At 35.8% G+C, this 25,380-nt stretch overlaps 1 protein-coding gene across 3 annotated transcripts; it reads right to left on the bottom strand.

Moving 5' to 3' along the window:
• Window positions 1-90: 90 nt before the first annotated feature.
• LOC133530465 (tubulin beta chain-like) lies at window positions 91-25,136 on the bottom strand. Of its 3 annotated transcripts, none has more exons than XM_061868380.1 (3): window positions 24,983-25,136; window positions 4,487-4,595; window positions 91-1,927 (listed from the first exon to the last, which is right to left on the bottom strand). In XM_061868380.1, the coding sequence occupies exons 1-3, from the start codon at window positions 25,037-25,039 to the stop codon at window positions 723-725; spliced, it is 1,371 nt and encodes a 456-aa protein (XP_061724364.1). In that variant the 5' UTR covers window positions 25,040-25,136; the 3' UTR covers window positions 91-722. The 3 variants fall into 3 exon arrangements, with proteins under 3 accessions (XP_061724364.1, XP_061724366.1, XP_061724365.1); XM_061868382.1 differs by lacking the exon at window positions 24,983-25,136 and adding an exon at window positions 16,891-16,932; XM_061868381.1 differs by lacking the exon at window positions 24,983-25,136 and adding an exon at window positions 12,609-12,709.
• Window positions 25,137-25,380: the final 244 nt, after the last annotated feature.

Genomic DNA, 25,380 nt, shown 5'->3' with positions numbered 1-25,380 from the left:
AGTGTGAAACAGTATTTTTGGATCAATATATTCGAGAATTACTAAACTGGGTGTCATAGGGAACGTACATATCAATAAAACTATTAGAAATTGTGTAAAACATTTAATTATAAATTAATATATAAAAGCATACAAGACATTACAATAACTTAAGCTAGGAAATGCACGAATTGGTACGTTCCTTATTGCTTTCTTATCTATATAAAATTTCATTCTGTAATACTATATTACTTGCACTTTCAAAATCGTCAACAAATTGACGCTTCAGTACGTTTCGTTACTCGATTTCAAATCTAGGAAAATATAGAAGTAATCTAACATCACGTTAGAATTCAAAAATCTAAAAATGTAGATTCATGATAAGTAAAATCTATTTTGATTGGTCAGTCGAGACGCCATTTTGAATTGTGAAGCCGGCTACTGCGATACTAGCGCCACAGTATTACCAACTTCGCAAAAATCTCCATGATTGTTTTTGATAATAAGTTCATTTTTTCATTGGTCCGCGTCGGACTAAATGCGACTTAGCCTCTATTCGTTGGACATATAAAAAGTAAAATATTTCGAGCGAGGATAGGTTTGATTCGTTTATAAGCTTTGTTTCCACGATTAGTAAATTACATAAAGATTTCATAGACAAGCAGGCTAAACTTAGAAATAACCGCACGTATAAACTAACCATGGAAACAAGGCTTATCCTAAATACTATCAGCTAAGACTATCTAATTATGCTCGTCCTGGGCCAACTCCTCAAGGTCTTCCTGATCGAACTCAGTGTCATCTTCCGTCGTCGCCTCCTGGTACTGCTGGTACTCCGACACCAGGTCATTGACGTTGCTCTCGGCCTCGTTGAACTCCATCTCGTCCATGCCTTCCCCAGTATACCAATGCAAGAAAGCCTTGCGCCTGAACATAGCCGTGAACTGCTCCGAGATACGCTTGAAGAGCTCTTGAATCGCTGTCGTATTACCAATGAAAGTTGAAGACATTTTCAAGCCTTGAGGAGGGATGTCGCACACGGCAGTCTTCACGTTGTTAGGGATCCATTCCACAAAGAAGCTACTGTTCTTATTTTGGATCGACAGCATCTGCTCGTCGACTTCCTTCATGGACATGCGACCGCGGAAGATGGCGGCCACGGTGAGGTAGCGGCCGTGGCGCGGGTCGCACGCCGCCATCATGTTCTTCGCGTCGAACATCTGCTGCGTCAGCTCGGGCACGGTCAGCGCGCGGTACTGCTGGCTGCCGCGGGACGTGAGCGGCGCGAACCCGGGCATGAAGAAGTGCAGACGCGGGAAAGGCACCATATTTACCGCCAGCTTTCTAAGATCAGCGTTCAACTGACCAGGGAATCTAAGACACGTTGTAACACCAGACATAGTCAGAGACACTAGATGATTCAAGTCTCCGTATGTAGGGTTAGGTACTTTAAGGGTCCTATAACAGATGTCATATAGAGCTTCGTTATCGATGCAATACGTCTCATCTGTGTTTTCGACGAGCTGATGAATAGAGAGCACAGCATTATATGGTTCTACGACGGTATCCGAGACTTTAGGGGAAGGTACAACTGAGTATGTGTTCATGATTCTGTCGGGGTATTCTTCTCTGATTTTTGAAATTAACAGTGTGCCCATTCCTGAGCCGGTGCCGCCGCCGAGCGAATGTGTGAGTTGGAAGCCTTGGAGGCAGTCGCAGTTCTCGCATTCCTTTCTGACTACGTCTAGGACCGCGTCGACGAGCTCGGCGCCTTCGGTGTAGTGACCCTTGGCCCAGTTGTTGCCGGCGCCGGACTGGCCGAACACGAAGTTGTCGGGGCGAAACAGCTGGCCGTAGGCGCCGGAGCGTACGGCGTCCATGGTGCCGGGCTCCAGGTCGAGCAGGATGGCGCGGGGGACGTACTTCCCGCCGTTCTCCGCGCACGCAACTGGAAGCAAACCAGATTCTGAGATTCGACTTAGACTAGAGATTAGAGAATGGTAATAAGAATTTGATCTGAGACGTGTGAGAGTGATTCTGTTACTGGACCCTGAAGTGTATTTTACTGGTATGTGGTTACAAAGTGGCATTCCTAAAACCTAAGTCAAAACTAAATAATAAATAAATAATAAATATTATAGGACATTATTACACAAATTGACTAACTCCCACAGTAAGCTCAATAAGGCTTGTGTTGAGGGTACTTAGACAACGATATATATAATATATAAATATTTAAATACATAGAAAACACCCATGACTCAGGAACAAATATCCATGCTCGTCACACGAATACATGCCCTTACCAGGATTTGAACCCGGGACCATCAGCTTCGTAGGCAGGGTCACTAGTGTCACTACCCACTAGGCCAAACCGGTCGCAAATTAAGTACTTAGGTTTTAGCTATTCGTCAAAAGACGTAAAACGCAAATGGGATTCTAATTCCTGGGAATGAGCTGACTAAATCTCCTTCCAAAATTTTAAACACCTACTTAAATTGCACTTTTAGAAACCCGTAACTTAAACTGTTTTTAAGTATCTAATCCTTGGAGGATCTCATCAACTGGAGTCGCCTTTAAGACCTTAACCCTCTGTCGAAAACCTCGGCCAGAGGTCATGTGTATTGAGAAAATACCGTTTTAGCATAGCCGCATTTAGATACAAGCCGTTAAAATAACTGTACCGTAGGTACAGTAGGAATTATTCATACACAAAAGGAGATGAGTCTAATCTTCACAAATGATTTTATGGGATTTAAACTACTGTGACGAAACAGGGATTTGACCTCTTTTAAATTAACCTGATTAGCGTCTGGCCAACAACCCAGGAAATTCTAATTCTAGCTTTTTACGGCAATAAACTAGGACATGTAATTTAAAATGGTAATTAACTATTTATGTTGGTTTATGCATTTAGCCCGGTGGCCCGGTACGAGAATAGTAAGATGGTTAACGGAATTCTTACGCTTACTTATATTTACATATCTTTGAGCAGTTTAATATGCTTCTCATTGTTATAGTCGAGCTTATTATCTTCCTTAATTTGTTTATCATGACTCTTATAGTTGTAGGTTGTACAATTACTTTTAACTCTTTAAAATTTGTGTCACGCGTCTGAAGGGGCAGCTACAGGAGGTCATTTGACGCCCTTTTAGTAAGCTGAAGTTTTAGAAACTTAATTACCTAAATTAAGTCACTGACACCTACTTATTCTCAATTTAATTACTCTTTATTGTTCATCAAAAAGAAATAACAAATATTTTAAACTAAAAAAACAGCGGTGGATATCAGGCGTTAAGAAGCGATCTCGTTTCTTTGCTAGTAGCTAGTAGAGTATTTTATTCGACAAACGAGACGCCAGTAGGTAATCTGAGGTCACTGTCCTCTACAATTGTCTGGCAATTAAACCAATTGGACAATTGTTCCGGGTAGGGTTAGCCTGAGTCTGCGCTAGGAACTGAACGCCAATTACTTGCATGGCTTGCGCGGAGACGCGCAATTTGTGCCTAGGAATTCGAATTTAAGTTAATTGAAATTACTCTTTGCTGTGAGAGCTAATAACGCGCGATTTCAATCCGTTTGGATTTTTGTTTACATAATATTTCGTGATATGGATCGCGATACCGGTAAAATGGGGTGAGTAGGTTTCGCAGGGAGAGCTGGGTTATGAGTGGGGAGAGAAGGGATGAAAGGGGGGTGGGAAGGGATTTTAAGGCTATCGCTACAAAAATAATGTATTCCAATTTAAAATTGAGCTATAGTAATACTCATAATAAAAAAAAATCGATCCAACAATCTTCCAAAATCACTTGTATGAAATACCATGTCACCCCAATTGCGAGGGACTACGGGGTGAGGTGGGTTTTCCTGTTTATCGTCAATGTTATGAAATGTAACTACCCAAAATAAAATAAAAACTTAAATTCAAACGTCCGGAACACTTATTATATACTCCAGTCAGTTTGCAATGTTTGCATGTGTACAAATAAAATGTTATCGAGGTTTGAATGTCAGTTTTGACCCTACTCACCCCATTTTACGGTATGCGTGGATCACTCGATAATATTTTCCTTTAATACAAGTCAGGAAATTCTACTTCGGGAGGTTTATTGTAGGTATAGTGCAATGCGTCTCAATTTTTTTTAAGTAAAATGGAGCGCTAAAATTAATAATATTTCTTAATTTATTTTATCTGCAAATTGAATGTTGACGACCGATCTGGCCTAGTGGGTGGTGAGCCTGCCTATGAAACCGTTGTTGATGGGTTTGAATCCCGGTAAGGGCATTTATTTGTGTGATGAGCACAGATATTTGTTCCCGAGTCATGGATGTTTTCTATACATATATTTAAGTATTTGTATATTATATATATCGTTGTCCGAGTACCCGCAATGCAAGCCTTGTTGAGGTGTAAGAATGTCCTATATATTTTTTTCTAATGCAGTTTTTTTCGAGATGGAAACTTGACCAACTTCACGAGAAGTAAGTAGATAAGATAGGTACGTACCAGAGGCCTCATTGTAGTAGACGGAGATGCGCTCAAGCTGCAGGTCGCTGGTGCCCTTGTAGACGCCTTGAGGGTCGATGCCGTGCTCCTCGGAGATGATCTCCCAGAACTGAGGACAATACATTTATGGTTAATTAAGCTGTTTTTTTAATTTCTAGATACTAAAACACAACTGGGTTTGTTTCCTATCCTATTATCAGTTTTTATACAGTTAGGGTCAAATACATAGTGATGGGCTGACGGCCTAAGTGACCAAAAATATCATGACAAGCTAACGTAGTAGTACCATTCGTCCCTGTACACTGGGACATGTCCCCGTTTGAAGCCTGGTGTCTCGGTGTCCCCTTCATTAAGCAAATTGTCTACGTCAATGCTCAGAATTCACCCCCCCCCCCCCCCTTGTCCCGTTCGACGTCCCTATACTTATGGCAAACCTAAGGGTGGCCAAGGGATCTGACGAGCAAAATTTTAAACAGAACTATCATCGGTAAGACACATTGCTTGCTACCTATTGTATGGATTGCCATTTTTTTTCCGTTCTATTATATTTGTGATCTTTGATCCCATCCCAACATGTGTGTGTAAGTCGCGAAGGGGAACGTGCGACAAGTCTCAACATGCTTCGAAGAGGGTCGACTATCGATCGAGTTATTTTTAACGAAATAATAAAACGCGTCTAAAGGATATCTCCATGTTGTTTCAATGCACGCTCGCATTTATTTTGCCAATAATAATTATATTCTTTTCTATAAATGCTACTAGTGAGTATTGTACCCGTATTCTTTGATGAAATGTACCTAGTTAGTAAGTGCTTCTGGGCATTTTCCGCAAATCGACAACCATTGTGCCTATTTTGCGTGAAACGAGGTAGCGCTACTCTAACCACCCCAGCTCCTCCACGAAGCCTAGCAAAGTTTTCAGGTTACTAACTGCCTCTCCTAATGTCCACGGAGTCCCTAGGTATTTGTTCCTGTATACTTCTACCTGTTTGCAGTCTACGAGAATTTGTTTTGTTGTTTCTTTTTCTTCCATGCACGCTCTGCACATGGGGCTGTCTGTTTTGAAATGTACCTATCTACATTGTCTAATAAACTTCTATAAAATAAAATGGATTAGACAAATCTATAGATTAAAAGATTTAAATGTAGTAGGGATTATCGGAGATTAATCATCAACTTGGTTATGGATTGAACTAATCTTGGATTAAACTCAAAGATTGAATGCGCGAATGACATCTCGAGAATTATTAATAATTTATATCCTCCAAGACTTAATGCGACCACCTGAGTATCTTCTTACTTTATTTATTTATTCAAACGATAACATACAGCTCAATACACTAAATGATGTCATCGCCCAACTGCAACCAGCTTAATTTGTAAAAGGTATGTTTTTTGTCTGTTTTAAGAGGAAAGAGGACATGCAGCCGCTTCTCCATACCATTATGGAAATAATTTTTTTAATTTTTGAATTTTTTTTTATTTTTTCATGTATTTTAACCTCAGAAGACCTCAAAGATGATCTCGATTTGGAGCGGGAACGAAGAGCATTAGCGGTCAGAAGCAATATGTTGGCTCGTAGGTTTGCCCGTTGTTCAAAACAAGTGAAAATCACCCTTTTTAAGGCGTTCTGCCAAGTATTTTACACGGGTAGCCTATGGGTCAACTACACGCTGAAAGCCTATAATGCTCTTCGTATCCAGTATAATGATGCCTTCAGAATCCTGTTGAGGTTGCCACGGTTCTGTAGCGCTTCAGGAATGTTTGCCGAGGCGCGTACTGACGACTTTTATGCGATCAGGCGAAAGCGGGTCGCATTTATTCTAAACCGTATCCGAGGCAGCGACAATAGGATACTGAAGGTAATTGCCGACAGACCAGAGAGTTCCATCCTGTATACATGGGTCAAAATTATTAATTAAAATATTACGACATTTTTATACTTGTACCTATTGCTCTTTTGACATGAAATCATTATTTATGGGAATATGAATAAAAGTAGTAAATTTTGACATTGTAATTATTATTCTAGTCTATTTTATTTTGAATTTGACATGTTAATATATTAATTATTTTTGTATTTATTATTTCAACTAGTTTTTATTTTACTATGAATCATGATTTCATTGTTATTATGTCAATATTATTAATTATTTATTATTCTTATTATGTTTGGATATGATTTGATTTTAATGTACTTACTAACCCCTAGCTATAACGATGGTACTAACAATTTTTATGGAATTCTAGTAGTTCTGAATTTTTTTTTTTTTATTAACCCTAGCTATGCCCCTTTGTTTGTTTTTTTTTAGATTTTTATGATTATTGTAAAAATTAGGTGCGTAAATCAGATTAGGTACATACAAATTTTAAAATGCTCCTAACTTTTATAATAGTAAAAACCGGCCAAGAGCATGTCGGGCCACGCTCAGTGTAGGGTTCCGTAGTTACTCTTCCGCCACAATAAGCTAAACTCGAGCTTAAAGTATAGTAAATTGTTAACCAAGGGATGAAACGGTACCTTTCACCTGAGTTAAACAAATAGGCAAATTTGCATAATCAGTACCTAATTAAAATAAGTCTTTTTACTATGAAGGGAAAACTTTTTGCGATAACTCAAAAACAGCTAAACTGATCATGTCCGCTATAGTTTTCATTTAATGTCTTTCTTAAGTTCTACTTCCACGATTTTTTTCATATTTTTTGGACCTATGGTTCAAAAGTTAGAGGGGGGGGGACACATTTTTTTTTTTGTTTCGGAGCGATTATCTCCGAATATATTCACTTTATCAAAAAATGTTTCTTGAAAACCCCTATTAGTTTTGAAAGACCTTTCCAACGATATCCCACACTCTAGGGTTGCAGCGAAAAAAAAATTTCACCCCCACTTTACGTGTAGGGGAGGTACCCTAAAAAAAATTAAATTTTTAGATTTTATTGTACGACTTTTTCGGTTTTATTGATTTATATATCCATGCCAAATTTCAGCTTTCTAGCACTAACGACCACGGAGCAAAGCCTCGGACAGACAGACAGACAGACAGACAGACAGACAGACAGACAGACGGACATGGCGAAACTATAAGGGTTCCGTTTTATGCCATTTGGCTACGGAACCCTAAAAAATCAAACGTAGGAGCATAGCTGGTCGATATACAACTAATCCAGAGAGGGAAATGAGGACTACGTCTAGGGTTTTTTCTACGTTTTTTCGAATTTTTAATTATCATAAGAGATACGAGCATTAAAAAATTTGTATGAAATCTGTTTTTCGCTCCTCATTTTTACAATAATCAAAAATCGATAAAACTCAAATGTAGGGACATAGCTATAGTTAATATATATCAAATTGTTTTAAAAAATATATTTTTCATAATGTTTACGACTTATAATGATTTTTCAAAATGTTTATGTCTAGAGTGGCTATACTGGGAATGAATATCCAGTTCCGGTTCACATAATTCCAGTGCTGGTTTCAATCACTGGACTAGAATGCTACTGAAATAAATTGTGAACCGGGCATAATGTCCAATAGCGGCCCATTTCTCGAACGGTATTAGGCTAATATTATTAGTACACAAAGTGTCAAAGGGTTTCCATGACAACACACTAATAATATTAGCCTAATATGGGGCTCATTTCTCGAACGGTATTAGACTAATATTATTAGTCCACGACCTGTCAAGTCGTATGGGTTACCATGGCAACACACTAATATTAGACTAATACCGTTCAAGAAATAGGCCCCTGGTTCGATAAATGGCCCCCTGCTGTCACATGATTCACCTCATTGTCACCTAGGTACATCGGAGGATGACAGCTAGTCTTATCGGAGGATTAGCGCTGCTGAGATGAGGCCATTTCGCACTTTCTTCTTTGTTCGTTTTTCCTACATGTACAGAGTTTCGTAAGTGTTTACGAATAAAAATATTTATATTATATTTTCATTCTATGTCAATTTACTCGATTCTAAATATATTTCTTTTTTGTAGTCAATTATTTGTTAAGTTCCTACCAATTAAGGATAATGTGATTTATTATCCTCCAGGTTATGGTGACAGTAAATCCCATTATTATAACTAGCAATAACCCAATAACCATAAATCACTATTGGGACATTTGTAACAGCGGCCTGAATTACTATTGATTTGTTTTAAATTAAGGATTTTAGGGCGGAGGTGAACGACTTTTGAATAAGTAATATTGGAATTAATAGTACAGGAGAACAGGGTTTCTAGCAAGGCTCGGAAACCGGTTCAATTTCCAAACTGTTACCGTGTATACTTTGCCAAAAAGCTTTTAAATTCGATATCGTTCGTAAAACCGTTATTTTAAACCGGTTTTTAGAACATTTCCATAAGGTTCTTGTCATATATTAACCGGTTTAGAACAATAAAATCCAGTTTCTTTCTATGTCGGTGTCTTTGTTTACGCGGCATACTACCGGACCAGCCGATCGTCTCGTCAGTCGCCAAATAAACCGGTTTCTAAGGTTACAATAAAGTTCTTAAGACGAACGTCTTCGTGTTACACCGTATATATGATAACAGGCAGCCATTTAAAAATTAATGGCGCCCCACACGTTAGGTTTTAACATAAACTTCCGCAATGTCCATAGTGTAGACCCTGCAATTTGTAAGTTCCTGGAAGTAGTGAACTCCCACAAGTGCCAACCCTAGCAGCTAGGGCCCCACGATAGCCATTCGCGGAAGCTTGTTAGACCAACACGAAACCGAACGTGTGGGGCGCCATCGATTTTTAAATGGCTGCGCAATATCATATATTACGTATAGTTGTCTAATACGTATGTAGGTTCGTACGTTCTGAGAGCCTAGCCAAAGGAAAATCGTTGTTAGAAAACGCTAATCTAAATTATTCCTAGTATCTGCCGATACATTTTTTATTTTTGTTTGGCGTGTGTGTGTTGTTGGCGTGCGTTAAGACCTTAGCGAACTCTGCTTCGTCGACTCTACAGAAACTGTTTTGGACAAATAAGCATGGCCGTCTTTGGTGTCGGAGGCCAAGATCCACTTCGTAAGTAAGTAAGTTTGTCGTTGTGCGATTGTCATCTGTCATCATGGCTTGATATCCTGGTTCTGAATTTCTGACACTTATAATTTCAGCCCATGAGTGGTGCGTCTTATTATTGACACAGTTTAAAGTGCCATAATAGACCTAACAGAGAAATGCTCCTTATAGTAACCGCGGCCGGCAAAACGTCCCGCTTTGTCACTTGTCATAAAAACGCCTTGACAGATTATTCATATAAAGATACAAGTAAAATATCGTCCTTATAGCAAGCAACAAAGTGAGACGTTTTGCCGGCCGCGGTCACAATTGATGCCCGTATAGATCAATGAGCACCAATGCTGACTTATTGTCAATCGATTATGTTGACAAGTCGTTTGTGCTCCTTACACGGAGGCGTTGACCTTAACTCTTATTTATATCACTTTATAGATTAGACATAATTATTTGGTTATGTACAATTGCAATTATAAATGTAAAAAATATGTGTCATTGTCACTCAAGATAGCAAGATTAGCAAGTAATGAAACTAATGAAAAAGTCTGATTACATCAACAGCTGGCCAGACTACACCTAAGTTGAATCTAAATTTTTTAGTACAAAAAATAATATAATTCTGTCAAGGAGTAATTTATATTGCAATATGACGTTCATTACAAATAATTGGTAACAATTAAACCAGGTGACCATTTCTCGAACGGTATTAAACTAATATTATTATTACCGTTCGAGAAATGGGCCCCAGAAATCCTCACCTCATCTGTACAGTTAGGTACAGACAGACCGAGGCATTGGCATCGTAATTCTGCCAATCGGCTTAAAAATAATTGGAGCGCTTAAAACGCGAATAATCAAAACGAATCTCGTTTAAATTTCGAAATACGGTTACGAAACAATAATCGCAGTTATTATGATCTTTGCAGATTAATACGCACCGTTGCCATTTGACGCGTAAATTAGTTTTTGCAATTTATATCACAGAGCATTTCGCGAGGATAAGTAGAGAAAGTAGCAAAAAGTGATCAATTTCATCTCGATTCACAAAAAAACGAAAACTCTCGCGTCACGTCGCAGACAGCAACGAATCAATCGATATACAATCGATGGAGAAAGCCTTTCAATTTCGTTGTCATAATCTGTGACAGGCGGACAATAAGGAGAGTGCGAAATTGCCTTAATGCCTATACGTACTGCCAACGTGGAGAATCGAATTTCATTTTTTTTATGAACAATGGAATTGTTAAAGAATGTAAATGGCCGTTATTAATGTAAATAGGTTCATTTGCTTGTGTTGGCGCTTGATTAAATATTTGTTAAGAGCGTCTTCAACTACTTTAGAGAACTCCCGTTGTTTGAAATTTAGAACACCGCTGCGTTTCGAAATACGCAGCTATTTTACATAATTTCTTTTATTTCCCTTTCCTTCGTCCGCTGCGCCGCTGCAATTTGAAAATAGAAGCGACATTTTTTTTCTTATTGCATCGCGAGGTGGCCGTTGACATCCAGTGCGTCTTATTTTCGGCCAGCGCGGAGGGTATCCAGATATGGAAATGGTTACTTGACACGATCAACGGATCTCTGTATCCTCAAGGATTATCTCGGGGAGGATATCATCCGTCAACGACTCTGTGCTTACTTGTCGTATAAAGGAATCCGTTAGTTTATGAAATTAAAATTACCGCCAGATGCTGTCGATGGAATAGAAACATGCGCTCTCAGAATAGAATAAGTAAACATTCATGTAGGTACTTAAAGGGAATAATACTTTGAAAATGTCTGTATATTTGAAGAGTATATATCAATGTTTTAAAAACATTATGGCAGGGCAAGAGGTTTATTTTAAAACGTCAAGCAATAACAAATGGCAAGTGTAGATGTTGAAACAATGTAAACAGGCGTCGGCCACTTTCGAAAGTGAAAAAAAAAGTTTAAAAAGAAACAGAAACGGGTGTTCTGTTTCTTAAGTGTAGACCTACACAAGACGGGTAGGTAATCTATAATGTTTAGTGTTTTTATAGTTATAAAATAATAAAAGTGACCAGCTTAAGAGAAAATATATAGTGGCCACATTTCACACCTGTTGCGGAATGTGGACAACTAGGTACCTGATTTAATCCAAGTAGTCCAAGTACCTATGTAATATTATAATTTAATACAAGTATAAAATTAGGTGCTTATTATGTGGCATAAGCTATTAGGTCATTACCTTTTTTGTAATAAATGATAATAATAAGACAATTTTACACATATATTAGTCCCACAGTAAGCTTAGGTTATTTATATAGGCTTGTATTATAGGTACTAGACAGGGTCGGATTTGGTTTTGAGATGGAGAAGGGGGCCCCCTAAATTCCAAGGGCCATACCAGGTGCTTAGGGGTCCTATATCTCTTAATACAGGCCTGGTACTAGACGTTGATATATTTAATAAATAGTTACTTATACATAAATGCTTATATACATAGCAATATATGTGGTTTGTAGACCGATGAAATGCATGATACACGAAATGTCATTTCCATATCAGAAACAAATCAAACTTTGTTTATGTGCTCTTTCGCAAAGTGCATGCTTTCGTCAAATCCCTTTAATATTCAGCAGTAAATGTTATTTTCTGGCTTGTTTGGACACGGCTCGTAAAAGGAAGTACCGACAGTAAAAATAATTTACACTGGCATTAAATTACGGACAAAGTGCTTTTCTTTGAACTTTGGAAGCCGGGATTGTTGGTTTCCGGGTTGGTGGAAAGTGAAAGAACAATTTGTAGGTAGTTGTAAACTTTGCTATAGGAAGTAGCATGTACCTATGTACTATGCATGTACTATGATGCGTTTTTATGGCGTTATTCCTAAACGTCAAATCTAACAAGCCGAGGATTATCGTTTGTCAAAATTGTTAGAAAGACAAAATTTAACAAAGGGTTGCTAAGCTTATGAATGAGAGGGTTACTTACTCTTTACCTATGCATACCTATGTCTGACAACTTAGTGCTACTTAGATATCTTATATAATCCACTATATCTATTTCAATAGAATTATAGGCGCACCACACTTTCTCTATGGTTATGGAATATATTTATATATTGTCTATGGCACCTGTTATTTGTGTGGAAAAATCTCCATGGTCACGAAATTTTAAATTCAGATATTCCGCTGCTGCATCTCTAATTAATTCAAGTCATGTGTGGTGTGGTGCCCCGTAGTCTGACAATAAACTAGTGGAAACGATAATTTTTAATATAAATAATGTCTAAATGAATTAAGCGACAACTGATCGCTTACACCACAGAATATAAAATATAATTGTATACATTTAATTGCTTATTTAACCCGCAGACAGGAAAATGCATTAAAACAGTCATTGCGCCGCAAAAACATGCAGAAGTACCTACTCGAGTTACTGACGGCTAAAGCTGTGCATACACGATCCGATATACTTTTCCTTCCTCCGTTTAAAAATATATAGAAACATATGTTTATAATTTTAATTTAATTACCCTATTTACGAAAACTAAAATTACAATATGTCGATATTTATTTGTCCTATTTATATTTATACCTGCCTTCTTGCACAACATATTTAAGTACTCGTACATACGCAAGGCAAATCATATTTTGCATAAAGATGCATACCTACAAAATAACACCTATGTAAGTATATATATGGACAGGACATACATGGTGTCTATTTAGTCACCTGCAATAATTTACGGGGTGAAAAATTGGCTGTTTCATACATTTTGGCTGGCTGACCTTCACATTTTCTGTGGGAGAGTTAATATTTTTCGCGATTTCGGGTTTGGTCCCATAAAAGTTGCTCAATATGACGTATATTCAGCCCGTAAATTATTGCAGGTGACTAAATAAACATCTTGTAGTGTAGTCAACCGGACAATATTTTTTTCCTTCACTAACTTAAGATGAAGAGAAGAAGCTTCTAAAAATGTGTATGGAATTTTTTTTTCGCTCTAAACTTACAATACCTTGGTAATTATAAGTCAATATCAAGGGAACAAAATGAGGACTACCGACTACTGATGGAGCGGTCCTAAAAACAGAAGTTTGATCTTGGGTTGTCACATTGTCAGTAGAAAAAGACGGCAAATTTGAAAATTGTAGGCGTGAAGAGTTGACTTCCTATAGAAAATTTCAATTTCGCGATTTTCGCGTATTTTTCTCCTAGACAAAGTAGGTGTCTGAGTATATAGAAGTTTTTTTTTAATAGACCAAAGTCATAATTTACATCCAGCCACGTTCCGCGATGCGGCGACGTTGAATCGTGTGGACGCGCTCTTACTTAACGTCTGTCAGATCAGCAATTATGGCCGCCGGTCGCCGACCCCGCCGCAATGAAAAATAACCCATTTTGAAATTAGAATGACGTGTTCGCTGCAGGTTTAGCGCATTATCGGCATTGTCAGTTAGGGTTCCGTAGGATACGAAAAACCGTTAAATGTTTGCCATGCCCATATGTCTGTCAGTCTTGCCTTATCTAAGAACCTTTCACTCAAAAACCACCTACTTACCAGAAAACCTTAATTTGGAATATGTATACCAATTAAAAATACTGACAAAGCTTATCGATAGGTATAACGCGAACACTCGTAGTCTTTCGAAGACGTTTAGGTTCAATCTAGAAATTAGCCAAACATGGCTACTTACTGTCAAATTGTCTCGATTATCTCATCACAAACATTGTGACAAATGAGCTCATGCCGTGATACTGTTTCAGCCATTTTAAAGTCACAAACGGTCAAAAGGTCATCTTGTTACTATTTTATTTTGACTTCCGCAGATAGCCAGAAACATTCGTATAATAATTTTGACATGCCCGACTGCCTGTTTTGACAGTCTGTCTGTCTGTATGTCTATTTGTCCATGGTTTACTTAGCTCACTAGTGCTTACTTAGCACTTAGCTAAAGTGGTAAAAAGCCTTAATTTCGCATAAAAATAAAAACTTATCTATTAAGCTTAAAAGATGATAAAATAAAATTGTAAACAAGAAAAGAAATCCCTCTTACAGGTTGTATTAACCAAGACATAAATGTCAGTACATATACTATACAAATAACAAATAAAACCAACCATAACTTCCGGGCAGTTTAGTTTTGACAGCTTGGAGCGCCGCCAAAACCAGTATACATCGATATAAAAATCATTTAACACTCTTTTATACGACATTTATATTAATAGCTATTGTCTATATTTCATTTTATAATTCGCTGTTGAACGTATACAATTTATTGATTAATAATCAGATATTTTTGAGTGTCATTTTATATTTTAAGTAATCTACAGATGAAATAATCTGTCAAACGAAGAAACCGTTGATTGCTAAGTAAGTTCTGTCATGTTTAAAGATCCCTTTATACAATTCCGCATTTATTAAGCCAAATTTACACGACTACTTAGTAATCAAATCATTCACTTGTTCATTCGTTCACTCCAGTGGTGGCGCCACATCAGATAAAAAGCGGCCAAGTGCGAGTCGGACTCGCGCATGAAGGGTTCCGTACCATTTATGACGTATTAAAAAAACTATTTACTAGATCTCGTTCAACATTTTACCACTTTGGACACACATTTTACCACTTTGGAAGTGTCTCTCGCGCAAACTATTCAGTTTAGAAAAAAATGATATTAGAAACCTCAATATCATTTTTGAAGACCTATCCGTAGATATGGGTTTGATGAAAAAAGAAAATATTTTTATTTTATGACTTATTAAACAAAACTACTTACTAGATCTCGTTTAAACCAATTTTCGGTGGAAGTTTGCATGGTAATGTATATCATATATTTTTTTTAGATTTTTCATTCTGTTATTTTAGAAGTTACAGGGGGGGGGGGACACATTTTTTTCACTTTGGAAGTGTCTCTCGCGCAAACGATTCAGTTTAGAAAAAAATGACATTAGAAACCTCAATATCATTTTTAAAGACCTATCCATAGATACCCCACACGTATGGGTTTGATGAAAAACGATTTTTTGAGTTTCAGTTCTAAGTATGGGGAACCCCCCAAAAAAATTTTTTTCTAATTTTGTGTAAACATCATAATGCGGTTCATAGAATACATCTACTTACCAAGTTTGAACAGTATAGCTCTTATAGTTTCGGAAAAAAGTGGCTGTGACATAATCGGACAGACAGACGGACATGACGAATCTATAAGGGTTCCGTTTTTTGCCATTTGGCTACGGAACCCTAAAAATCTGTAATGAATACCATACCTTTTTGTCTGCGGTAAACAGTTTCTAAGAAATATTTAGATATTAGAATGACTAAGTCCGTGTACAATACAATATTATTGTTCAGTCTACTCGGAAATCAATCAGCAGACAGTGAATCAAGGGAAATGGATTAAAATCGTGATTCATTTTAGAAATAATTTCAGGTATTTGTCAGGTTTATTTCACAACTTTTGCGTTTGTCCGGTTGAGAGCTGAGGTACGAAATAATTAGAGTTTTAGAGTGTACATTTTGTCATTCATTTTATGTGATGATTATAACCGAATAATAATAATTTACATTATCCTATTAAAACAAACGAGTGCTAACGACTATACAAGTACATAGACCTCATTGTGTTAATTCAAATCAAACGTTTGTGCTCAGTTCAGTCTTCAAACCCATGCATAAAATTCAATATACAACAAGTTCTGCCTATCAGCAATGCCAACTTCAGATCCAAAACGCCTTAACTCTTATCAAGAATACTTGTAAAAATCCTTCGGCCGTCAGGAAGTGTTCGTACCTAATTCAGTTTAAAAAGGTGACAATGAAGTTACTTGGCAATAGACATGAGTCTATTTGCTTTTAGGAAAGCAAAGACCGTGGCAATGAATAATCAAGATTCGGCCCTGTGCATTGGCCGTGAAATGCCTTGCATTGGTACTAAAAGATCGTTAGTGCATTCTGAACAGATGTATCATATTGCATTTTGAAAGTAAGTTATAGTTGCACGATGACTGCACAACGTTCTCTTATGGAAAATGTTTAGTTTTGGTTCTACTTGCTTTTTTGCAATGTTGATCACAATTTTTGTTTGTTTAATTTGAAGATATGATGGTTTAGTTTAAAGTTATTCACTATAATTGCATGACAATAGGTACTTGCATAATAAGAGGATCCCTAAGTTAACTGTAATTTTTTTTTTATAAAACAGTTTACTTACCCCACGAGTGATTATGCAATACATAATCACTCGTGGGGTAAGTAAACTGTTCTTTTTGTTAGACCATTAGTAGAAAATCCAAAGAGTCCAAAAGTAAAATATGTATAAAAAATATTATAATTTGTTTAAGCTACAATGCATACAACAATAATAAATATAGGTTTATACATGAACAATATAAGGAAAACAAAACAATAGTACCTGAGTAAATGGATGACAAAGGTTCGAAGCAAAGCAGCGCCCAGTGCCGACTGAGCGACTACAGGAAACCTAAATACATCGGTTTGGGCGAAACAGGCTGAGGAAATACAGACTTACGGCAATCGATTGGTTTTGAATGTCACGTCCAAATGGAGGTTTAACTGGACTATATCAATGTGGTCGGGTTAGTACCTTATATTGGTTTTCAGTAAACTTTTGAAAACACTTGAGAATTAAGGTCCCAAGAAAGAGGGAAGTAAATTACGTAATCGAAAAATTTATTAGCCATGCCATCTTGACTAGTTTGCGGTGTCGAATCTGCTATTTATATAAAATTTGACACTTTTAATTAACCGAATGATGGATGGATTCTATCTTTACAATTTGCCATACCTATGCCATAAATAAGAAATTCACTGAATTTACTGAAATACATTTCTTGTTGATTCGCTCTTAAATAAATTTTAACTGTTTTGGTTAGGTACTGAATTTAGCTATTTCTCGGACACGGTACACAGTCACACGTCACAATCAAATAAACATAACTACTGAATAGGGTTTTCAACAACGCACAAGATATTTTACTTAATTATCCTCTTTTGGCTGCTTTAATTAAAACCAAATCCGTCTAAACTTCCAAGACATCTTTGGCAGCCATAACTCCTAATAAAGTGGCATGACGCTTGAATCTAGATTGCGCCAAACGTACAATTAGCGTCAAATAGCCCAAAAAGGACGACAATTGCAAATGGCCGGACGTTCGTCAGCTGACAATGGACAAGGCGGCGCGTACGCACGTCGAATGAAGATTAGGGTGAATCACGCATAAGAAAAGTTATTTGCTACACAAAGAACATAGGGCCTGCACCCGGTGTGTGTATGGTTCGAAAAAAAAGAGGACAGGATCACGAAGTGAAAGAGTCGTATCAAAAATTAACATGATAAGGATAAAGAATCGAACTTCAATCAAATGCTGCATAAGGCATAGGTACGTAACGTAATCAAAATTTTGAAGATACGGGTTTTGTTAGCTACAAATAGGTACCTCGACATTTTGGAATTTGTTATTGCTACGCCTATGCGACCTGTGACCGAAAAATTAATATCAACAATCCCAATTTCCAAGCTCTTTCCTTATTTAGAGATATTGAATAAGTGACCTCTTTCTTTAAAAAAAAACTTAATAAACCTCCGTTAGTTAAAATATATATATTTACTAATACTGACAAATACTGTTAAAACAGATGTTAACAAACTTTTAACGACATTTTGACTGAAATAATTTTAATATATTTATCAGATTTTTTTATCAATAACGGCACACGGCAAAGCCTTTAAGATTAAGTCTAAGGTTCGACCCCATCTCATATTGAAGCAACAGATAACAATCACCGTCACTCGGAAATATTTCGATGAAGTAGTTGCTTCCGAATTATTAATGAAGAAGCCATTTGAACGTTTTTATTTTAGAAAATTTTGGATCTTAATAAAGACACTTATAAATAATACCTACCTAAGTATCTTTTTAGTTCAGTCAACGTAAGCAATTTTTTGGTAAGGTTTTTGAGATCATTTAAAATAGTCATACCAGCAAAAGTGCACCCTTCACGGCACTTACGTTCTGTTAGTAAAAAAGTTTTTATTTTTTGAAAATTAACATTTTGTTTTAAATAACGATCGTATAATCCTTTCGCTTCGTGGAGCTCTTCTTATAATTAATAACAAATATGTATCACCAATAAAACAATATTTTACAATATTAGCTTGATTTTTAAGTTTTTGTTAATATTCACTATATTTTAAAATTTATTATAAATAAAGTATCAATTTTATTAAAACGTTTATACCGTGATCGTGTTAAGCATGTACCTATATGAAAAGGGCTCCACGAGGCGAAATATAAAAATAGTTAATTATTTTAACGCGTTTAAATTGTTACATACCCGCATTTTCACGCTGCGCGCGCATGCCGAAAATAAGAAATATCTCTTATTTCCCCTTTTTTGTTTGTTAACAACTTTGTTTTTTTTTTTTATATTTTACTTCGTACATAGAAATTGGCCAAAAAATGGTGAATTCTTTATAATGCTAAAAAAGATATTTATTAATATTTCTGTGAGATTCACGCATCAAAGTTCAAAAAAATTATAAATAAATCCATTTCAATACTCTTATTGAACTAAACTACGTTTTAAATGAAATGAAATGAATGAAATGAATGAAATAATAATAATTTAAACGAAATAATTTATTAATGCATGTGGAGAATGGGTTACATGTATTAGCTAAAATTGCTACTCTAGTAGTCTCACCAAACTCTACCTTTTCAGGCGTACATACATTTCAGACGACACACACACACACACACACACACATACACACACACACAATTTAAAGAATCATCTGCATGCTACAAACAAAATCAGTATGCATGCATACCGATCCAAAGAGCAAAACGGAAAAAGACATTAATCTAATCATACGGAAGAACATAAACAACAAATGATAAACAATAGAAAACTACAATTACTAGTACAGATAAGATACGAATTGTGTACGAAATGAGTGTATTTATAGCGAACGAATGATTACCGTTGGCGAATGATAAGTCAAATAGCTTTAGGTAAACAACTTATATCTATTTACAATTGAGGATATTGGTTTCTTTATTTTTAATAATATTATTAAATGTTTTTAATGTCATTAATGTGTAAGTGCCTTGGTTCAGTACTGTATACTTGCATGTGGTTTTAAAAGAAATAAAATAAAAAAGCGGCCAAGTGCGAGTCGGACTCGCCCATGAAGGGTTCCGTACCATTTATGACGTATTAAAAAAAACTATTTACTAGATCTGGTTCAAACCAATTTTCGTTGGAAGTTTGCATGGTAATGTATATCATATATTTTTTTTAGATTTTTCATTCTGTTATTTTAGAAGTTACAGGGGGGGGGACACACATTTTTTCACTTTGGAAGTGTCTCTCGCGCAAACTATTCAGTTTAGAAAAAAATGATATTAGAAACCTAAATATCATTTTTGAAGACCTATCCCTAGATACCCCACACGTATGGGTTTGATGAAAAAAATTTTTTTTTTAAATTTTTATGACGTATTAAAAAAAAACTACTTACTAGATCTCGTTCGAACCAATTTTCGGTGGAAGTTTGCATGGCAATGTATATCATATATTTTTTTTAGATTTTTCATTCTGTTATTTTAGAAGTTACGGGGGGGGGGGGGGGACACACTTTTTACCACTTTGGAAGTGTCTCTCGCGCAAACTATTCAGTTTAGAAAAAAATGATATTAGAAACCTCAATATCATTTTTAAAGACCTATCCATAGATACCCCACACGTATGGGTTTGATGAAAAAAGATTTTTTGAGTTTCAGTTCTAAGTATGGGGAACCCCCAAAATTTATTGTTTTTTTTCTATTTTTGTGTAAACATCATAATGCGGTTCATAGAATACATCTACTTACCAAGTTTGAACAGTATAGCTTTTATAGTTTCGGAAAAAAGTGGCTGTGACAGAATCGGACAGACAGACGGACATGACGAATCTATAAGGGTTCCGTTTTTTGCCATTTGGCTACGGAACCCTAAAAATGGTGTAGAATTGTGTATGAACTTTAATAATGTCATTAAAGACAGTTTTAAAACACTCTTGTTGGGGTTCAGTTATGTCAACTTTGTTATGGTTTTCCTTCCCTTATTATGACATTTATGACAAATATATTCAATTATTTTCCTTTTAATAGCAGTGTTAAACTGTGTTTTGACTTATTTTAGACTATAAAACACTTTTAGTAAACCAATATTTTATTACCCTTAAGGCTTTTATAGAAATCAATAACGCCATTAAGGCACTTCAACACGTGTATATTACCATAGAGGATAGATTTATGGTTAGTTGGTTACCTCCCAATGATTCCATTCATACGCTTTCCGCATACATTAATCACCGTAGAGAAACTCCACACGTGTAATCAAATAAATAAAAAAATAACTGCACGAATTCCATTTGTTCATTCATTACCGATTGTAATCGCGTATGGATTCCATATTTGAAAGTGTTCTGATGATAAAGTAACGGTCACTAACGGTCGGGTGACCACTTTTCTGTAATAATGGCCAGTAGTAATGACAAGTAGAATTATTATCGTTAGCTGAAACAATACAAAGATGTACGTGCGCGCGGGTAAATCTGGAACTAGCGTTAGTACGTACAAATCAAAAGCTGGTTTGCGAAAACAGCGGCGCTTTGGACGGTAAAGATAAAATTGTAACAGTACAAAGCTGGAGAGGCAATTAGATATGAAATTATAGACGGCGGTGTCAGTTACAGATGTTTTGTTTCGGCCGCCACGTGGACAAATGCAAGACGTCAAATACCTACAGTTCCCGATTGTCATTAGTACTGATCTACTGATCCAAAATTTGATATAAAACGTGTATCCGCTGATTTACTTAATACATTAACGAAGAAGTTTCTATTGATATTGGGTGATATTGGTATTGTCTTTACAGCTAAATAAATATATCTTTCTTTTTTTTTTTCTTCAATTATTCTTCAATTATTTAATTATTTAATCTTTTATTATATTATTAAATTATTTAATCTTCAATTATTTATCTTTCTAGATTTATATTTTAAGTACCTAGATTTAGAAGATTTGCCGTTTAATCAGCAACATAGTAAATTCTACTCGTCGAATGCAGTCCAACTTACAACACAAGTAACAAAAAAGGTAAATTTTCACTTTCTCCAGAATCAGACCGCATTAGACCTGGTTAGTGGTTACTTCACAAATTCCAAAGCATCACCAAATTAGCTTTTAATTCTCAACTTATTACATGTTAAAGAGCCCAGAACTATACTAATTATCACTGTTATCATTACCACTTTGTTTCACAACTGTTATAGGTCAATGAACTCTTAATTTAATGATAGTTGGTTCAAGGGAAAGTTGATGGTAATATTTTATGGTTTTTAAAACACTTAATTTGTTTTATGAAGCAGAACCAAGTCGTAAAGGGTCTTATAGTTGTTAGTTATGAATATAATTAATTAATGAAGTAATGAGTTATAAAATTTATAATGACACTATTTTAATGAATAGGAGATTTATTTTTAATATGTAGTGACAGAATTAAATGTATGATAAGCTTGGAATTTATGTTATCTTAATCTTGGTATTAACATTTGAAGTTGTAAACCCCCGATCCTACAAATTCTAATACAATTTTTTAAATAGAAATGTAAATCAACCTCATTTTATATCTACAAAATTTTTTATATAACATATTACCAACGTATTGAAAGTAGCAAAAAGAAAACAAACGATTATATATAAAAACGGCTGTAGTCTTCGTTAATAGCTTTACTAAAAATCGGCTTTTCGACCCAAATCCAATAAATAAATGAGGTAATAAATATATACGATTAGAAAAAACATATTTTTGTGGGCTAAACAATATTTTCGATTTAAGATTATAAGAGTCGCGGTGGCGATCGAAATATACATTTTTTTTTACAAAATCTGTATTTTCGCAACAGATTCGCTAACTATGGAGTGTGGAATTAAGAGGAGTGACATCTCTTAAGGTAGAACTGTTGCAAAAGTATCCAGCTGTCAGCTATAAATAATAGTTCCAAATCTCTCCAGAGTAGCGCTAGAGTAGCTAAGAATCTAGGCGTTATTGACGGAGTGAAGTGCGCTGTCTATGATTTGATTTTTTTGTTCAATTATTCTAGGTATTTACCGCGCCACCTATTTAAGGTTTTTTGATGACACTGAGCTAAGAACCCAGGCGTTATTGACGGAGTGAAGTGCGCTGTCTATCATTTGATTTTTTTGTTCAATTATTCTAGGTATTTACCGCGCCACCTATTTAAGGTTTTTTTAATGACACTTTTTGGTACATGGAGATTTCGTTACCTCCACCTTCCATATCGCTAGTGAAATGACCAAAAGCGACTTAAAATTGGGCATAATCCAGCGTATCTAGGCTAGGCTGGAGACAGTAAGTGGCATGTTAGAAAGCATATCGCCGTGCTCCAATAAAAGGTGAAAAAGCGGACGATCACGACCGTTACACTTAGGTACTGGGTGGAAAAGCATAGACAAGTTTTTTTGAGCTAGCAATTTCCTTTTCATTGGTATGAGAGGACTTTAACTTTTTTTGTTGTTTTTTTAATAAGATCGTTATCTTGAAGACATAAATGGGATTAATAAAAATAAATCACATTAAATAAGACAAATACAAAATACAGTCTAGAAAGTTTCAGTAGAAAAAAGGCGGCAAATTTGATAAAGTAGGTGCGTATTTAAGAACTTTCGTACTTATGAAAGTCGAAAGGGCCATAATTTAAAATTTGTATAAATTGGTTTGTCAGAGAATAGCTACTGATCTGGAATGTCTATGGTATCTAATTAGTTGTTTTAGATTTGTACCAATAACTATTTAAGATATTAATTTAGGTAAGTACTACATTCAAGACTAATAACAGCGGGTCACTAGATATGTATGAATATTTGCATGGGACTCAAAGTAACCCGTAGCCATCGCTCTAGTGTACATATGTTGTGTATACTTACTTAAATATTTAGTCTTACAAAGGCGCAGCGAATTAGCCATGAACTTGACTGGGGACTAAAGAGGTCACCGAGGGTGAAACGAACAGATGTCCTCGCAGTCTCGACATTAATCTTGGGCTTTAGGAAGGACTAATTATAATTCTAATCCCTACTGTATCATTACAGCTACCATGAGTTTGACGCTGACATATTCGCTAGCGTGTGCGTATCTTCCTTTCTATGCATCTCGCTTGTACTCGCACATAATTGCTAAGGCTAAGTAAATTTTGCAGACATTAGCGGAAATGTCAGATTGACACTGCTAAGTCGTGGTAAGGCTGCATATCCCTATATAAATATACGTATTCATTATTAATTAATTAATAATTATTGTTAAACATGCGAAAGTAACTCTGTCTGTCAGTCTGTTACCGCTTCACGCTTAAACCGCTGAACCGATGGAAATGAAATTAGGTATGTAGATAGTTTCAGGCCTGGGAAAGGATATAGGATAGATTTTATTAATCATCATCATCCCACGCAGACGAAGTTGCGGGAAATTACTAGTCCTTATGTGAGAACGCATCCATAGTGAACCTTTCTTTGCGTCTAAAAAATTAACGGCCGACTAGATGTAAAATAAATTAGATAATAAAGTGCTTGATTAATTAATCCGTGTATTTTTTTAATCAAATATTACACCTTTATTATACCATACATATATGTACATGTCCTCAGTTGGTTTTAGTCGGCAACTATCTGGAATCTGTTTGGAAAGTTAATTTATAAAGTGCATAATTGCTAGTTCACAATCATAACTGTAATACGCGACGGGTGGTAACAATTTTATAACGTCTTTAAATTTTATGTAGCATAACGAAAGATAAGTTTAACATTCGAGATTTTATACAAAATAATACGCAATAAGCTTTAATCGTTTAAAACCTAATTCCTTTAATTGTTTAAAACCTAATTCCGTAAATATTTTTCAATATTTATATAAAAAATAATGTACACAGTAACATGAATACGCCATTTGATCCATATTAAATCAAGCAGATACGTCTGCAGGCGGTACAATATTTTTTCCAGTCAGCGTACTCGTATAACTATTGACTGATGTTTCAAGGAAGTATTTGCAACCGCAGAATATAACGCAGAGTGGAAAAACAACGGGTATTCCATGATAGGTAACTGTACACCAAAACAGTCTCAATTACCGGAAACATAGGCTATTATTATACCGTATCGTCTGCTGTGACAACAGTACTAATTTCCATTGAGCTTTGTTTAATTATTTAATTAAATGAGATTTTTCGATAAGTCACTAAACAAAATGATAAAATAATGTACAAAAATTAAATAGACAGTACATCGTGTCTCATCAACATATAACTTCCTACTTTACATATTTAGAAAAAACAATTAAACGTCAAAAAACACTTCAAAACTCAATCACGTTTAACGAATGCAACTGTCAAAATTTTAAAATCAAATTTAAAAACTCACTTTAGCTCCAATCTGGTTCCCGCACTGTCCGGCCTGGAGATGCACAATTTCCCTCATGTTTATTTTTTAATTTGTTTTTTTAATCGGATTGTCAAGCTGCGGCCGGTGTGTGCTCCCTCGCCGGCTGAACCGAACTGAACGAGCGGAATGAACGAAAGGAACGGGAAGGGTGAGTGTGTGGCCGGCTTATCTCGACGCCTTATTTTATTTATAAATTAAATAAAATAGTCCCGTATATTTCTAGTGGTAATAGTATTGAATCGCTTTTTAAATTTTAAAATAAGTGTTATCTTATATTTTTACACAAATTATTAATATCTTTTTGTACTGTAAAGGAAATTTAAAATATCAGCATGCACAAATTATTATTATTATTTGTTAATCAGGCAGGCAGTTGA

The sequence above is a fragment of the Cydia pomonella genome, chromosome 22 (genome assembly GCF_033807575.1).
Source record: "Cydia pomonella isolate Wapato2018A chromosome 22, ilCydPomo1, whole genome shotgun sequence".
Lineage (NCBI taxonomy): Eukaryota > Metazoa > Arthropoda > Insecta > Lepidoptera > Tortricidae > Cydia > Cydia pomonella.
Note: the sequence above shows the minus strand (reverse complement) of the source record. Positions and strands in the feature narration are given on the sequence as shown.

Coding starts and splice junctions, on each gene's coding strand:
- LOC133530465 (XM_061868380.1), bottom strand. CDS start 25,039: ATGAGGGAAATTGTGCATCTCCAGGCCGGACAGTGCGGGAACCAGATT. Junction 4,596..24,982: donor GGAACCAGATTGGAGCTAAA/GTGAGTTTTTAA, acceptor TATTGTCCTCAG/TTCTGGGAGATCATCTCCGA. Junction 1,928..4,486: donor CTACTACAATGAGGCCTCTG/GTACGTACCTAT, acceptor GTTTGCTTCCAG/TTGCGTGCGCGGAGAACGGC.